This window comes from Eschscholzia californica, unplaced genomic scaffold (genome assembly GCF_041429995.1).
Source record: "Eschscholzia californica isolate CP2 unplaced genomic scaffold, dmEscCali1.0.p SCAF_5, whole genome shotgun sequence".
Lineage (NCBI taxonomy): Eukaryota > Viridiplantae > Streptophyta > Magnoliopsida > Ranunculales > Papaveraceae > Eschscholzia > Eschscholzia californica.
The window spans coordinates 4,335,288-4,354,131 of record NW_028238472.1 but is presented as its reverse complement, the minus strand read 5'-3'; the positions used below and the strand labels follow the sequence as shown (position 1 = coordinate 4,354,131).

The 18,844-nt window shown below is 34.7% G+C and overlaps 1 protein-coding gene across 1 annotated transcript in view; it reads right to left on the bottom strand.

Moving 5' to 3' along the window:
* Positions 1–6,296: 6,296 nt before the first annotated feature.
* LOC147536433 (oligopeptide transporter 5-like) overlaps positions 6,297–18,844 on the bottom strand; it is a 29,137-nt gene continuing 16,589 nt past the window's right edge. The window contains exons 3-8 of the mRNA XM_086640344.1: positions 14,231–14,673; positions 9,275–9,372; positions 8,526–9,098; positions 7,850–8,111; positions 7,576–7,761; positions 6,297–6,920 (exon numbers count right to left, since the gene is read on the bottom strand). Coding sequence (XP_086496470.1) covers positions 6,297–6,920; positions 7,576–7,761; positions 7,850–8,111; positions 8,526–9,098; positions 9,275–9,372; positions 14,231–14,673 — 2,186 coding nt within the window. The remainder of the gene's footprint in view (positions 6,921–7,575; positions 7,762–7,849; positions 8,112–8,525; positions 9,099–9,274; positions 9,373–14,230; positions 14,674–18,844) is intronic.

Here is an 18,844-nt window from a genome sequence, read left to right as displayed (position 1 = left end):
TCCTTATATAACTCAGGTTTTAGTCCATGAATGGTCTAAAAACCCGGAAGATTTTATCGTTAAAATAATAAAAACTTTAATAAATTTATCGAGAATATAATTATTATGACTTCATCTAAAACCCTAGATAGATAAGATTAGTTACTCATAGGCATTATGTAAAAAGAATTGGAAAATAAAGTAAAGGATCGGAGAGAAAACACCTTTTTTCGCTTTTTTTTTCCTTCTGCGCAGCCAAACAGGACCTTAGGGAAAATTCTTTTCTCGTCTTCCCGGAAACGATTTCCAGGTGAGAAAATTCTTTTCCACACTTTTTCTCGTCTTCTCCAACTACTTTCTCTCTCTAACTTTCTGATTTTTTTTCTCTTAACCTCTTTCTCTCACTATAATCTCTATTAATCTCTCTCTCTCACTAAAAGAGATACACAAAAATCAAAAGTATGAAGATAAATTTCTGTTTTTAATTTAAACCAACATCTTTCTGTCTCTCTCTCTCTCTACAATCTCTCTGTTTTCTTTCTCTCTCTCTCTCTGTAATCTTTTCTCTCACTAAAAATATTACAATCAGAAGAAGAAGAAGAAAGATAGATGATGATGATAATCTCGGTTTTCTCTCTCAAACTCTATTTAAACCGTGATGTGATGATGATCTTCTCTGTTTCTGTCCTTCTCTCAATATAAATCTCTCTTCTCACCCTCTCTGTTTCTTTTTCTCACTAAAAGAAACTTAACAAAGCAAGAATAAGAAATTAAAATTGATAATCCGAGATGATGATCCAAAGTACGATCAATGAATATAGCTCTCTGGTTTTTCTCTTGGCCGTGAGCGATCCTCCACTCCAACTCCCTGTTTCTTCTTGTTATAGCCGTGATGATCCTCTTCTCCTTCTTTCCTTCTTTCTATCATCTTTTTTTGTTAAGTTTTTTGAGAGAGAGAAAATATCCCCTCTCTCTAAAAACAGCAACTCTTCTCCTTCTCGGTTTCATCCAATCTTTCTTTCCTTTCTGTACTATCACGTTCCTTCTCTCTCTCTCTTTATTTCTGTTTTTGAAATTAGAAGATAAGAGAGGAAGAGGGAGATACGTACACAGCTGGGTCACGGGTCTTAGCTGGTTGTGGAACGATAAGGTGCTTCGGGTAGTACCTTAAGACGCTGCGACCTGCTTTAAGATAACGCCACGCGTTCGCAGAACAAAACTAACCGCTTGATCTCCGGGCCTATTTTGTTAACCTGCACCGGGTTACACTAAGTCAAGGATTCCTGAAATACTCAAGTGTACCTCACACATCCCGATTATATACCGAAATACTTTCATAACCGTTAGATCGTCTGCCACGTGCCTACTTGGTGATTGGGCCAATTGATTTTAGACTTAAACTTTGACCGGTTCTAGTTTGTTCATCCGGACTCCAATTCGACTTCCGTTTTCACCCACAGGCTCGTCTTGGACTCTACTTTTCACCCGATCATCAATATTGGCCCAAATACTAGAATCTCAAAATGACCAAAATGCCCTCAAGTGTTCTTTCTCCTGATTTTATCTGTTTTTCACACTGAATTCCACAAAAGACACCTGGGGAAAGAAAATCAAATAAATCATCAGAGTAACTGCTCGAACTGGACTAACTAACCCGAGTTAAGAGATTCAGATGGGACATTTTCATGTCTCATCACCTTCATCGACGATTACTCAAGGTATGTATGGGTATATTTCTTAAAAAATAAGTCTGATGTCTTCGGCATATTTAAGGAGTTTCGAGAAAAGATTGAAAACGAAGTAGGAAAGAAAATCAAGTGCTTACGCACAGATAAAGGGGGAGAGTATACCTCCGAAGAGTTCTCAAACTACCTTAAAGAATGCCACATTCGAAGACAACTGACTTGCTCAAATACCCCACAACAAAATGGTGTGGCTGAGAGAAAAAATAGGCATCTTGCAGAAATATGTCGAAGCATGCTACATGCCAAAAATGTTCCTAGTCGTTTTTGGGCAGAGTGCATGAAAACAACTGCAGATATAATAAATAGACTTCCACAAGCAAAGTTAGGGTTTGTATCACCTTATCAGAAGTTGTGGAAAGCTAAGCCTGCAGTAAGTCACTTTAGAGTTTTTGGATGTGTGTGCTACGTGTTTGTACCTGATCATCTACGTAGCAAGTTCGATAAGAAAGCAATACGATGTATCTTCGTAGGATATGATAATGAAAGAAAAGGATGGAAATGTTGCGATCCTACGACCGGTCGTTGTCATATATCAAGAAATGTAGTGTTTGATGAAGCTGCAAGTTGGTGGACGACACAACAGGTGGTGCTCCCAGACTCCGAGAGCTTAGAAGAAAAGCTCCAAGAAAAGTTAGGAGAAGATAAACAAAAAGAAGTACAACTTGAGGAAGAGGAGGAACTAAGTCCTCTAGAAGGAATCAGAGACGCTGAACTTAGTCCAGAAAGATTACATAGTCCACGGAAAACTGGGGTACACTCAGAGACTTCAGAAGAAAGACAAACAAATCAACAAAATAAAGAAGCAGAGACAACACTTAGAAGGTCAACCAGGCAAAGAAAACCTAACCCTAAGTATCATAATGCAAATTTAGCCGAGGACATAGAACCGACGTGTTATGAAGAAGCTTCACAAAGGGTCGAGTGGCAGAAAGCAATGGAAGAAGAAATTTCTGCACTGAACCAAAATCAAACCTGGGAGCTAGTTCCTAAGCCAAAGGATGTGAACCCAATATCTTGCAAATGGGTTTATAAGGTAAAAACTCGTCCTGATGGATCTATTGATAGATATAAGGCTAAACTGGTAGCTCGGGGATTCTCACAACAATATGGACTAGACTATGATGAGACATTTAGTCCAATGTCTAAGATGACAACCATAAGAGTCCTAATAGCACTAGCAGCAAGTAAGTCCTGGAAGATGTGGCAGATGGACGTCAAAAATGCGTTCCTTCACGGAGAATTAGACAAAGAGATATACATGGAGCAACCAAGGGGATTTGAGAGCAAAGCCCAACCAGCCTATGTTTGCAAACTGAAGAAGGCATTATATGGATTGAAACAAGCCCCGAGAGCTTGGTATGGAAAAATAGCAGAGTTCTTAGTTCAAAGTGGATATTCGGTTACACATGCTGATTCAAGCTTGTTCATAAAAGTACGAGAAGGAAGACTAACAATTATACTAGTCTATGTAGATGATTTAATCATCACAGGAGACGACAAAGAAGAAATCCATCAAACAAGAGAAAACTTATCAGTAAGATTTCAGATAAAGGAGCTTGGAGAATTGAAACACTTTCTTGGGCTTGAGGTAGATCGAACTAACCATGGCATATTTGTCTGTCAACACAAGTACGCCAAAGATTTACTACAAAAGTATGGAATGCAAGATTGCAAGCCTATCTCAACACCGATGGAGCCTAATACTAAGTTGTGTGCAAAAGAAAGCAAGGACCTCACTGACACAACAATGTACCGACAATTGGTAGGAAGTTTAATCTACCTGACACTGACACGACCTGATATAGCATTTTTCGTTGGAGTCGCAAGTCGGTTTATGCAGGACCCAAAGAAGCCTCACTTGGAAGCAGTGAAAAGAATTTTGAGATACGTGAAGGGTGCTATTGACTACGGTATTCTATACAAGAAAGGTGAAGCTTGTAAAGTAGTTGGCTATTGCAATGCAGATTATGCAGGAGATCATGACACACGAAGGTCAACTACAGGATATACATTTAGCCTTGGTTCAGGAGCCATATCTTGGTGCAGCAAAAGGCAACCAACTGTATCTTTGTCAACCACAGAGGCAGAATATAGAGCAGCAACTATGGCAGCTCAAGAAAGCACATGGCTGATGCAGCTAATGAGAGATTTACATCAGATTGCAGATTCTGCAGTGACATTATACTGTGATAATCAGTCAGCGGTACGCCTAGCTGAAAATCCAGTATTCCATGCAAGAACTAAACATGTGGAGGTACACTATCATTTTATTAGAGAGAAGGTACTTCAAGGTGAGATAGAGATGAGAGCAATCAATACAGAGAACCAGGTAGCAAATATATTCACGAAAGGACTAGGCGTTGCAAAGCTTGGCGATTTTCGAAAGAAGCTGGGTATGACTTCAAGAGCTGAGCAAAGCCAGGAGAGTTGATGTTGAGGGGGAGTGTTGAAAGTATCACCATCAAACTCTCCTTCATCTTCTAGAAGGTTCTTTCTAGAGAATTCTTTCTTTAGAATTATCCTTAACTATAAAATATCTAGTATCTAGATTATTATTTTATTAGTGTATTCTAGAAAACTACTTCTAGAATAATGGTTCTACAACTTTCTAGAGAAGCTTCTAGAAAGTATCTTACATACTCTAGAAATATCCTTGGACTAGTATAAATACCTATGTAACCCTTCTCATTTGATCACCATAAGATCAAGCAACTTGAGAGGTTGTGTATAAGTGAGAGTATATAAAGAGTGAGTGTGGGTGTAGTTAAAAAGAGTGTTTGAGTTGTGAGTCATAAGTCTATAAAGCAAAGTGTTTGTAATTATCTTTGAGAAATAAAAGTATACATTTCAAAGATAAAGTTCTCATCCCAAAGACATTATTTTCAACACTTTACTTCTAACTTGATGCAACAATAAAATGTACTACGAATAATACAAGCTCAATGAATTAAAATCCGAAAAAAATGGGCTTAGTTTAGTCGGTAAATTAGAAAAACAAATATTACAATCTAAATGGGCTTTGTTTAGCACTAATCATAAAATTACTGTATTAAAAATAAAGAAATTAATACTAATTAGGACAACGAACAAATTAAAGCGAATACTATAATTAACAAATGTAAGAAAAAATGAGGAAAAGAAAAGGACCTGAACTTTTTTCTTTTAGTTAAAAACTTTGAAATTGAATATATATATATATATATATATATCTTTGTGATCAATGTAACAAGAAGTAGTAAGTAGATACCGTGAGTATCTTTGTGGTTAATTTAATGATTAGATGAACTAATTTAGATTTGTTCACTAATGTTCTTTCGTAGGCCATGATATGATATAGTAGAATGACCATTTCATTATCTACATCATATAATCATTTGTGGTATATCTCAACACAAGCTCTGAGATTTGGAACTACACAAAATTTTGTTGAAAATGAAATTCTGTACATACAAAATAAATTTCCAAGACATTTTTCCGGCTAAAATAAATTCGTTTAGGTTAATTAACTCATATCTTATGGTGTGATTTATATGGTTTAATTTTTTTTTGTAGATTTTTATTATCACAAATTAGTATAATTTTCTATTTCTGGAGAAATTTATAATTTATTCATTAATACATACATATATATATATATATATATATATATATATATATATATATATATATATATATATTGATTGCGACATTTAGAGTGGGACTCTCACTACAAGAAAAAATGGTTCTAAGGACAATTTTCTTTGTCGCTTAACAATGTTTTTTTTGTTGCAGAATATTTTTGTCGGCCGAAAACAGTTTGTCGTCACTTGGGCGTAATAGTCCTGTCAAGAAAAGTATTTAGCTTTCTCATCAAAAAAAAAAAGAAAAGTATTTAGCAGCCCAAAACAGTTTGCTTTCTATATTAACTACTTTTCCCACGTATTTCACTCCCTACCCACGCATTTTCAATTTTTGATAATAATTATAATTCCGCTTACTCCATCGAGTTTATATTATATGATTATATATATAGGTGCATCTTCAGTTGATGAAATATTACCAGAGTTGTCTTAGGTTGTGTTTGTTATTTTTGCAGGAGTCTCATTCTTCTCACACAAATGGACCTAAAATCAGTCTAGATCAACAATTCGGATAGGTCAAACCTCATGAGTCAAACAGAAATCATCACTATAAATCTGACTCGAATCAATTAGTCGACCTAGAGTCATATTTGATATTATGATTTAGTAAAAGCACAGACACTACCATAGTCCGTGACACCCTGCTTAGGCGATGTGCGACCCCGTTAAGCAATAACTACATGCATACACAAGTACATTAGAATAATCATTAACATTAAAGAAGCATCTACATGAATTTTTATCTAATAAACTTTGAAATTCAAAGTAAAGTTTAACAAAGAGAACCTTATGTCCGGATCACATGAGATCCTATCTTGCATTTTGTGTTATACACTGAGTGGGTCTCTTCCAAAGTAAACCCTTCAATTCATGTCTGTCCCCAAAAGAAATAAATGTCTATTCATAAGTTAGAACTTGAAAACTCAAAACACATCTTGTTACTATAGATGTTCTAGCGAACGATCGGACATCCATCTACGTTAATACCAGGTGCGGTAGGGCACGTAGCAAGAGGACAATGATCATCCCAATCTAATCCCCACCACTTCACTCCATATATACCTTCCATACCAAGCGTAAACGTTGTTAAAAGGGCCACAAGAGCAGCCCCAACGGAAAGCCCATTACACAAATCGTAGTTGTACTTAGCCCACCAATCTTGGCGTTTCCTATACACAAACCAGTTAAAGATGACAGCAACCGTGAACCAAGACCAGAAATGGATAGCAGTGGCCGGAGGAGAGATTCCTACGCCACCTAAAATAAGAGGAACGTTAACAAGTCTAATCCACTTATTCTCAGGGTACTTATACCCTAGAAACCAAGCTAACACTGTCGCAACCACTCCAACTGCGAAAAAGTAATAAAGATTCTTGTATTGCCCATAAGGCGCAAAAACATGGGCTGGCCCAACTCCACCCCAAATCATGGTGTTGCTAAAAATTCTATGCTCAGCTGGACATGTCCATGGGCTTCCTATTGGAAGTTTGCTTTTGTCGCAAATGTTGTCTACACTGCCCAAAATCCACCATGCTGTACTAATGCTTGTTGAATATGCGAGGAATGAGCCCACAACCTGTATATATCAGAACCATATACAAACTAAATAAGTCCTCATACAAGACATAAAATTAGGTTGCTATCAACATTTTCAAAACAGAAAGAAATTTTGGTCGATCAACTAGTGAGAAGCGACCAAGCCTTTTTACTCTTTTTGCTAATGAGTTGCTTGTTTTTCTAAATCAAGTAGACTAACATCAAATATGTTGATTAATTGACATAGTAAGTTGGTTTAGAATATGTTTTATACATGTCATGGAATATGGGTTAATTCGAATTTGGCCCCCTATTAGTGACCCACTGAAAAATTTGGCCTATGTTTGTTCAGTATTCGAGTTTAGCCCCGCACGCGGCACACCATATTTTGTTAGTCAAACTTAACAGTCAAATATTTTTTACCCTATTTCAAAAGTCCTTGCCTCTTTATTTTTTTCTAACTTGCATAAAAGGGTCGTTACCAACGACCTTCCACATAATGTTTTTTTTTTGAAACTCTCCTTTTTTAAAGTGAATCGAAATTTTCTCAAGCTTCAACAGGTCATACTAAGTGTAGAATACTTTGTTGAGGGTACACCAAGTACATTCCAAACTTAAATACGTTGGTGGATACTTTGTTTACTCTCTTTAATTTAAAATGGATTAGTTGATTTACGCAATGTTAGTTTGCTTACTTGAGCTATGAATAATGACCTTGGAGGAATCTTCATGTAATGACCAATTTTAAGTTCGGGAATGATCGTCATGGTGGTATTCATGGTGCAATAACAATAACTTCTAAAAGTCAAATTTGCAAGAGGGTAGCCTGGATATAGTGAACCCATTATCAACTCCGAAAGCGAATAAATATCAAGGCTTCCCTGCACTCAAATAAGAATACAAACTCTTAGATTTCAAGATAAGTCAATTAGTAGAAACTACTTCACATAAAATGATGATTGTTCTCACTTGGCCTGTGGTAGCAGCAATCACACCTGAAGGAAGAGTTAGAATGAAAGGGAGTAAGTATCCCAATAGAACTCCCCAGTATGGGAGTTGAAAATCTTTGCCGAAGTAGATTGTATTGATTATGGCAAGAGGTATGATGACAACTATGATTATATAAAACCACCATTTCGGAATCGGTTTATAGGACTTCATCAGCCTATTGTGAACATCATTAAATTGGTTTTTGCCTTTCAATGCGTGCTTGAATACATTCCAACTCTCTCTGCATAGAAAGTTCATCCAAGTTAAGTGCTGCATTAAGTAAAGAAAGTTGTGCCACATGGATATTAAGATGTCGAAGTATAGCTTTTCAACTACGAAATATGACTAAAAGGACCAGAAACAAGATATGGGGTTTTGTCCCACTTTAGAAACCCATATCCAAAGCACAACAAGTATGGGTTTTGTTGTTAACAAGCCCACCCCATAGACCCTGACACTTAGTAAGCTTGAGCATACACCAATAGCCCGGGCCACAGACTCTCTCCCAAGCAATCTGGGACTATCACATGCACACTCACATTTTCTTGTCTTAGGTCCTTTAAATACAAAATTTCACAGTATACACACATTACCAATTCAAGCCATGCTACATAGAAAACAAATAATCAAGAAAGAATCATGATGTTGTAATCACCTTGCATAGTGAAGAATGAAGTAAGTGAAAGCAGCTGTTTCAGATGCAAAATTAAATCCATAGGAGAAGATAAGGAAGATACCCATATTGATATTTGAGTAGTTATCATAAGCAATTTTGTTAAGAGTCAAATCTTGATTAACAACTCGGGAGACATTATAACTTTGTCCATTGAAATCAAATAGATCGCTAGAGAACAAAGGGAATTTTTTTGCATCGTATAAATTCGTCCAATATGAGATAGGAACCACTATATATGCGACTATAATGAAACCAACCATTGTATTAACGATCGATGACATAGGAAGAACTAAGGGATTAGATAAGAAGCCACTTATAGTATTCCAGTCTAGTGAAAATGAACCAATCCCAAGACCATGACGACCAGAACCAATTTGTTGGGCAGTGACTGAATTTTTCCATACCAAACAGAGAAGTGAAATAGAACTAATAGAAGGAAAGAAATGGTTTGGAATGATATGGTAGGCAAAACTTAAGACTGCTACTATCATGAAAAATTGTAGTCCTTCTAGTTGTCTTTTCGCCCTTCTAGTGTCCTTTTCGTGTAACAACCTACATAGAGAAAATGTGAGTAAGAAAAATGCTAGGGAACAAGAAAAACTAGGCAGAAATCCTATATCGATTTACGTGATTCGTGTTTTCTATAATTTTAATCTATTAAACAACGAATCATGACAAACCACATAGAAATATTTCTGCCCAGAGTCTGCTTAGAGAGAGAGAGAGACCTATACATAGAGATCACAGGAAGATTATAAGGCCACCACATATGAGGAGAATTGACAAGGAAGTTCGTGAATAGTCCAGCAAACCCATAACCAACCATCTGGGGAAAGAACATGGATAAGCAAAGGAGTTAGTTTACACATTATAGGGCATGCATGTGATAGTCTCCGAAGCTCCCGGAGCCTGGGTTATATGTACGTTCACAAGTTTTGTCAGGAACAAAATCCCATACCGATGGACTTGAGCCTGACATCGAAAGCAAAGACACTATTTATAACGGGTAACCTTTGCGGAGTTATGTGGTAAGCAAAGAAACTTCTACCAACCACAGATGACTCATGCGTGTCAAACATCTATATAACAAAACACAATGTTTTGTGCTGACTGGGACAAGTCGAAAGACAAATCTGGTTGTTCGTTGTGTTTTTCCACAAATCTTGGCCACCAGATTTATTACCTTCCTTAAAAAATGAAAATTTGTTAACCTACTCACCAAATTTGTTATATAACCCCATAATAAATGTGCATCCAATTCTTAGTGTCATAAAAGAAAATAATCAATTGTATATTGATCACCAATTAATAATATATTCTCTATATTGTAACTCCTAAAACTAATGAGATTTTAATCTTAACCGTCGGTTTCGATTTGACACAAGTCATAAAAAAAAAATCAATCAATTATATATTGATGACTAATTAAGTTTATAACCCCACAATTTAACTAATGATATCTCAATCACCATCGGTTTCACAAAACCTATCCTTTAAGTGGATTAGTAATACTCCCTAGACTTTGAGCTCCCCATTTTCCTTATAATTTTATTTTTCAACTATCAAACGATTCTTGTGCTCGTAAAATTATCTTCTCTACAACATCATGGTTGAGTTCTACATTGTTGTATCAAAATCTAAGGATATTGATCTAAGGTTGTAAGTCCTCTGTATTTCTTTTAGATATCTAAATATTCTAATCTCAAGTTGTAAGTCCTCTCTAAATTTTTTTTCTCTAAATATTTTCGGGTAAGCTCTTCGTAAATAGATATTTACTGTTCTCATGAATATGACCATCTTTGTTCCTCTATATATGTTGGAAACTCTTTTCAAGTTTTAAGTTATTGTTTTCTTGACCACTCATGATTTCAATTTTGTGTTTTTCTTTATAGAGTTTCATGTATTTGTTGTGTAAAGGAGTTTCATACTTCATGTGATTGTCTAAATTCCTAAGAATTTTTTTGCTTTGATAAAAGATACTCACAATATCTAAATAGTAGTATGATATAAGAATGTAGACATAGTTCTTATCAATATGACCATCTTTGTTCCTCTATATATGTTGGAAACTCTTCTCAAGCTTTAAGTTATTGTTTTCTTCATCACTCATGATTTCAATTATGTGTTTTTCTATGCAGAGTTTCCTGTATTTGTTGTGCAAAAGAGTTTCACACTTCATGTGATTGTCTGAATGCCTACGAATTTTTTGCTTTAATAAAGGATACTCACAGTATCTAAATAGTAGTATCATATAAGAATGTAGACGTAGTACTTGAATTCATTTCAGCCTTATAAAAAACATCTAATTCAGTTGATTAAGTTGTGTTTTTTATGAATTTTTTTTTCTTGAGAGTGTGTTTTTTATGAATTGACCTCTGAAAACAAATTGACCCAGGTGAAAGCGGGTAATCGTTGTTGAAACTTTTATTCAACTATCGAACGGATTACAGAAAAGAAGGGTATGGATGGCGAAGTTATTACCAATTTCATCGTCATCATTTTTTGTGCATCATCCATAGTCTAGGACGCTGCAAATCAACTTCACTCATGAAATACCATAAAGAAACCAAAGAGAAAGGAGAAGACCTATTTTAGATCAAAGTAGGTTTCTTACATGTAACATTTGTAAGTTCAAAATAACGAAATTTTTTGAGGGTTTATATTTGGGTTCAAAATGGTACGTTGATTTAAATGGTGAAATTCTTTTTTATATGTGACCGTATATAGTTCTATAAAATAAAAATAATAGAATACAATGGTTGCATATTCTTCTAACATCTCTGAACAACGAATATCTCAGCTCACGCTCTCCTAAATAAAATAACGAAATGTGATACTCGATGTAAATTGCAAGATGATGTAGAAGTGTAACCTAGACATGAAAAATCAAGTGATAAGAGAGAGAACACGAAAATATATGGATGCACAGTTGCAACCAGATCTAAACTAGGGATAGGCTATAATTTGATTTGTATGAAAAAAATATAATTTTAAATCGAAATCAGTGAAGAAAGTAATATAATCGTAAAATGTGTAGCAAATTTTAGTTTATCATATATAAATGTCAATTCTATATCCTGCTAACCTATACAAATAATTTTAATTGGGTAAATTAGATTTTTTTTTTTTTTGTACAAGAATTTGTTATGAAGATTTACTTTCTAATCAAAATGGTTGTCTCTGTTTAAAGGAGATCTAATAATTGTGAAGCAAGGATGTCTATTTTTGCAAATGAGGTAGTCAACTATTTTATAATACTCAGCAAAATCGACCGTGCCGGAGGCACGGGTATGCCTAGTACTAAAATAAAAGTCTAGGTTAAATCGGGTATCAATTTCAAAAAGCCTCAAGTGATTAAGAAAATAAACCAAGAAATTCCTAGTCTATTGTATAAAATAGGATGATGAGTGCTGACTGGAACAAACAAAAATCTATACAAATGCAAACAATGAGACAAAATCTAACCGTCCATTTTGGATCAGGTTAGTTAGATTAAATCGTGACCGTTAAACCATAATATATTATAATCCTTAATCTCTCATTAACACATTCCATTTATTTCGATAAAATGTAACATTCCATTTCTTCTTTCCATCAGTTTTTACATTTATGAATTGATAATATGTACCACCATTTATGAATTAATTATCTTCCAAAGAGATTATCATGAATCAAACGACAATGCTATAGGACATTCCCTCTTCTCATTAGTTTTCACAACATTTATGGAAAAGGTAATGAATTTATTTTATTTCAATTACATACATTCTGAGTTTTGTTTTTTGGAGGTTTGTTTCTTGAAATGTACCTATTAAGAAGCACAAACTATTAGTTGGGGAAAATATTTGTTCTTTTTAATCGTGTTATGTTCTTCTCTCTGCAGCCGAGGTGTTTGATAAATTGAGGTGTTCGTTTTAGAAAAACAACGAAATATTCAGTAGCTCCAGGATGCAGGATTTTCAAAATTTGTAATCTCCGTTTTAGGAAAACAGTGAAATATTCAACAACTCCAAGATGTAGGATTTTCAAAAAAAATTAATCTCGATAATGTATATTACGTACTTTTTCGATTCTTTCGTTTAAAACTTTTAACTCCTTAGTTTTCTCTCATTTTTATTCTACGAACTGAATGTTAGATTTTAGTACGGTCGAAGAGGGCTAAACATTTTTTGTCAAAAAGTGTAGCTTTGTTTCTAAACTTACTTCTTATCATCTATCTAATATTTCATTTGTGATTAGTAACATCTAACTATTAATTTTATAAGTTAGTCATAAGTTTTTGTAGTTTTAGTTTTATCTATATTGCAAAGGTTTCCGCTTAATCTATAAGTTCATGTATAAGCTTATGTAATTTTCATGTATATGCATATTAAGATTAACACTGTGCTTTGTTTGCTTTGTATAATGTGTGTCCTTATAATGGATCAATTTCAGTGATTTTAATACTCACGCTTAATTATAATCTTTTCTTTTACCTCTGGCAACCAAGTTCTTGACAAGTTTAGAGAAGACAGATTTGCAGAGAGTAGTGAACTTTCAGTCATCTAAGTATTTAGATTTGTAATATTTTTTATTAAGATCTCTATCTTCCTCTCCATATATATTCAATTTCATAGTTTTTAACTCAAAGAAAAAAGTTCAGGTCCTTTTCTTTTCCTCATTTTTTCTTACATTTGTTAATTATGGTATTCGCTTTAATTTGTTCATTGTCCTAATTAGTATTAACTTTTTAATTTTTAATACAGTAATTTTATCCAGTGAAGTTCATTTGTTCTGAACAAACAACTTGAAACCATTATTTTGCTTAAAAAATCCTGCTATTATTTGTTTATAAAGATCCCATATACTACCAATATTAGTATTTTTCTACAAGTCTGACAATTAATGTGGAAGTCTTTTTTTCCGTATGAAATTTGAAGCAATTGACTAAACTTGTATAACCTTCAACATTGTTCAACATAGAACTTTGGTTTGATAAACAAATAACTATGACATGTTTTGATGTTGCACTTTAGGAGGAGAAATTGAATGAAGTGTGGAGTCATATATAAATTAATGAGACACTCCTATTAATATTTGTGTGTGCCTCTGTAAAAGAGTTATGAAGTATTTTTGATCAATAAAGCTAGCCACACAATGATGCACAAATCAAGAACTATACGAAATTACATTAAATTTTAGTCCATGGCCATAAAAACTAAGAACAAATGAATGATGAATCTTATGCATATTCCCATGGATCATGTCTATCTAATTGTAAAAGAAAAAGTCATTTTATTTCTATTACAAACTCTTAATAATCATAAATCTTAAGAATTTGTTAATAATCCTTGGTTAGAGTGGTTAAGCAATTGTCTAAAAATACTGACTTGAAAAAAAAAATAGAAAGTTGACCTAGAATTCTCAGCCTTTGGATCCTTTTCTTGTGTGGGGGAGGTCTTAAATTTCCAGGCGTCAAATCATTCTCGTTTTTATCAATGTAAATAAATTAAGAAAATGATAGAAAATACTAGAAAATTAGACTTACTCCATACCTAAACAAGAATCAACAGTCCTCCAAGAGATGAAAAAGGTCATGAAGAGAGGAAAATAGTTGACCTTAAAATGAGGGCTATTGATTTTGTATAGGTCTGAAGTAGACTTTTACTCTTAGCTTATTCTAGCATTGTGATTATGTGACTTACCTGAGTGGATTGAACTAACACAAACGACGCCCAAAAACTTATATTTTTGTGGTAGAAGGCTTTGGCTATCTTAATAATGATTAGAGCATAAGGGGTTTGATAGCCTGAAACAGCAAGAGTAGTCAAGACAAAATGCTCTTTGATATTGAAAGGACCTGGATTCATGGAAAATGTCCAATTTGTGATTGGTATTCTAATGGGTTTGGTTGGTAGTACTGCTGCCATTAGTTTTCCAGCTGCTAGGGTAAGGATTGTGAAACATGTTGGATCGATAATGACTGGGGTTTGACGATATCCCAAGAATTGTGTGAAGAAAGCAATGAAAATGCATAGAGATGGACCTAATAGCCATGTTCTAAATGTTAAGACTGGTAATGTTGGATCATCTGTGGTTGGAACTGTTAGTCTAACTTGCTCAATTGGTGAGTCATTCATATCATCATCTGCAAAATAGCAACCATTCAAAGTCACTTATTACTAAGTTAGTTACCTAGTGTGTGTATGTGTGTGTGAGAGAGAGAGAGAGAGAGATGAACCTGCTGGTTTTTCTTTAATCTCCATGAGAAATCTTCTAATGGGTGGTTCTGAGATAGTATCCCATGGTCAAAGCTAGCTAGATATATGTACAAATAACTAATAAGGAAATCTGCTGGGTTTCCTTAATCCCTTACAATATTTATGGGAAGGAGAATATATTTGCACAATTTCCATGCGGGGCTTTTTTAGAGTATAAGGATCGAGATCCGAAGATATCCAAGATCAACCGTCCACGATATATGAAGATGGGACGGATCGACATCAAGAGATCTGACGATCAAGATGAGTCCAAGATATTGGAAGATATGAAAGATATGTTTAGGATATCTCTTGTAACTAGTTAATAGTAATATTGAGTAGAGATTATATTGTTTCCTAGTTTAGTTAGGAGAAACTAGGAAACCCTAAACCCTATAAATAAGAGATGGGTTATAGGAGTTTAAGCATTCGATTACTAACCAATCATTGTAACGAATCTCCACAATTGTCGATAATAAAGTATGTAGCTGTTCTGGCTTTCTCTGTGGATGTAGGTCGTGACCCTCCGACCGAACCACGTAAACTATTGTGTTATTTATTTCAGTTTATGTCTTCTAATCTACCAACTAACATGAATTTTCACATGGTATCTGAGCAGGTTTCGATTTCAGTCTTGCTTCATATTTCGCTTCCGCATTCCACGATTTTTTTTAATCGTTGTAACGGTTCAATCTCTTAGCCGATTATTTTCAAAAATCCAAGATTATCTTGTCCTTCAAGGAGAAGTTTTTTTTCCTAAAACCATTCCTCTCTTTCACTGTTCTCCTCTCTTTCGGTTTCTTATCGTTTCCGATGTGGCATACGACAAAAACAAATATGAAATCATCTTCTTCCCATCATGGTGTTATCCTGTTGAATCAAGTACGACGTTATCCGGTTCAATTTCTGCTTTTTCCCTCAATCTATTGTGATTGAATCGTTACTGTCGTGGACTTGTTTTCTTCAATTTGAGGAAACAATTCCTCAGTTGTCTGATCACGCCCAGGAACTCATCTTTAGTTGGGTATTAATTACTCTTCCTACAAAGTTCAGTTATACATTGTTTTCTTAATTTGTTTTTTTTTTGCAACCGACTTTTTAATATCCCATCTCCAATGGATAGCTCAGGTCGTTCTTGAAAATTTCACTGACTTAGTATCAATTTTATCTCATCCGACGGCACATCAATTAGTTTCTTCTTTTGGTTTTTTATCGGCCATTATTCCCTCTCTTTTCGTCGATCGATTTTGCGCCGTCTCTTTTACCAATCGATAGTTTCCATTCGGTTTGGACAATATTTATTGAACCACCACTGACTTTCTTTCAGTTGGGCGATGAATTAACATTTTTTTCTCTCGGCTTTGGACTTTAGCCGATTACTCACTCTCGGCCATCTCTCTCTCTCCCTCACGGTTTCTCTCACGTGAGTGAAATTCATATGGTATCATTAGATCATATTTCTTCTTGTTTCGTCTACAATGAACATATATTTTATCAAACCGTACCATCCGGTTATAATCAATTCGTTAACATCCGAACGAGTTTGATCTTCTCTTAAAGTCGGTACCTTACGGGTGGGTCAATCCATCCCTCCCCTCAATCAATAATACTTATTCACAATGTTCACTTCCGTCATTCTTTCGTCTTTGTCGATATAAAGAAAGAAAGACAGGAAGGAAAGAAGAAAAGAATGAGATTCAAGCTTACAAAATATAAGAATATTATATAAAGTTTATGTGCGATTACAAGTTCAAGTTGCAGACAAAGAATTCGACATCATTGGCCATTGTTCGACATTAAACAAAAAAAAATCCAGTTCAAGTTCAAGCTTTGAATCCGATCGTATGCGAGCAACATTCATCTTTTTCCAAGTCAATCTTCAAGTTAGATACTTCACAAGTTCCGCATTCCAACTTGAGGGGGAGTTTTAGAGTATAAGGATCGAGATCCGAAGATATCCAAGATCAACCGTCCAAGATATATGAAGATAGGACGGATCGACATCAAGAGATCCGACGATCAAGATGAGTCCAAGATATTGGAAGATATGAAAGATATCGAAGATATATTTAGGATATCTCTTGTAACTAGTTAATAGTAATATTGAGTAGAGATTATATTGTTTCCTAGTTTAGTTAGGAGAAATTAGGAAATCCTAAACCCTATAAATAAGAGATGGGTTCTAGGAGTTTAAGCATTCGATTACTAACTAATCATTGTAACGAATCTCCACAATTGTGGATAATAAAGTATGTAGCCGTTCTGGCTTTCTCCGTGGATGTAGGTCGTGACCCTCCGACCGAACCACGTAAACTATTGTGTTCTTTATTTCAGTTTATGTCTTCTAATCTACCAACTAACATGAATTTTCACAGGCTTATCCATTTTTAAAACAAGAAAGAAAAAACTCATGCATGGCCGGTCCTGAAATTTCGGATGCCCGAAACGAATTTTTAAGAATGTGGCCCACATACATTTTGTAAAAAAAAATTCTTGTATCAGAATACTCTACATTTTCCTTACATTTAATGTGGGATTTAAGCATGAAACTTATGTTCATGACTATGCATTCATGCTCGTACGATCTAATTGAGTGACTGAAAAAATGTCTTAGATTCGGAGAAAGTACTAGTCGGTCCTTAGTCGAATTTCCTGATTCAATGGTTCCACGAGCAAGTGAGAAACTCAGTGAGTTTGACATAGTTAATTAATAGCTCGATTTGTTTTCTTTTTCTTTTAAACAAAAAATAAAATTAGAAATTAGAAAATAAAAAAAAAAAACTAAAAAATAATGATTCTTAAAGAAGATGAAGTGAGAGCAAAAATTTTCAGCCTTCTTCTTTCTTTCATTTGGCGGTGTAGTAGTCAGATGGTGATAATGTTGATTGTCGTATGATGATGTTGGTGGTGATTCTAGAGGTAAATGTGTACTGATAATGTTTATGGTTGTGCGGGGGAAGGTATGGTGGTGTATGTTTAGTAATCGTGACGGTGTAGGTAGTGGCGATTTTAGTGAGGGGGATGGGGTGGGTGATGGTGGTAAGGGAGGTTTGATGGTGGTATAGAAAAAGACAAAACTTTACGTTGAGAAAAATTAAAATTTTAAAAGAAAGTTAAAATTTTGATTTAAATTGAGTCGATAGTATTTGCGTCACTAAACAGGTAAAAGGCTTATTTATACTTTTTCGCCAAACGACACCTAAGTTGTGGCAACTAAAGTGAGATAAGAAAATATAATATAAATAAAAATATGCATTGGGTAGGGATTGAACCTCCATTGTTTGGTTTCCTTCCCAAATCATGTACCAATTAAGCTAAAGTAGACTATGTGTTGTATCTAGGATTTCCATCTAACTATACAGACAAAATCAGAGGCCCATTTATTACAATTTTTGCGTCTTCCAATAGGTCCTTTGACCTTGGGGCCAGAAGCGAAGCTTTGCTCGCTTTGGCCCCAGGGCCGGCCCTGAACTCATGTATGGTAATTGGTAAGGACAAATGCAATATGGCTCAATGCATGAGACTTTTATCATGTACACAAAGAAACTCACCACAATCCAGTGTAATTCAAGAAGGTATGTTTCAACATAAAAAAAGTATGAACCAAATATTTCATATATATTTTGAAGTTTTCAAACTAACTACAAACTGTGAGAATGAATTCAGAATTGGGATTTAATGAGCTCAAACTCAGAGGTAAGTACGAGCGTGAGCCTATGGTTGTTGGATTTCTCAAGATCTTTCCAAGATAAAATATATATCCAGTTGTTTTCTCCTTAAACCAGAGAAGTTAACCCATCCGTAGCAGTTTAACTACAAGGCCACCAAAAACAAAAGTTCCCATCCATAGCAGTTGGTTATTTTGGCAGAACGGAAGTAAAAGTCGGTTGATTTATGGATCATCAGATAATATAAATTACTTTTCAGATAATATAAAGAAAGAAAGCATAACCAGTAGTGGAAGTTAGTCTGGGGTTCTCTCTCCCCAAATTTCTCGTTCTTTCAATCTTTCTTCATCAATTCATCAATGGAGATCTGGTCGTTAAGTTGAGAGAAAGC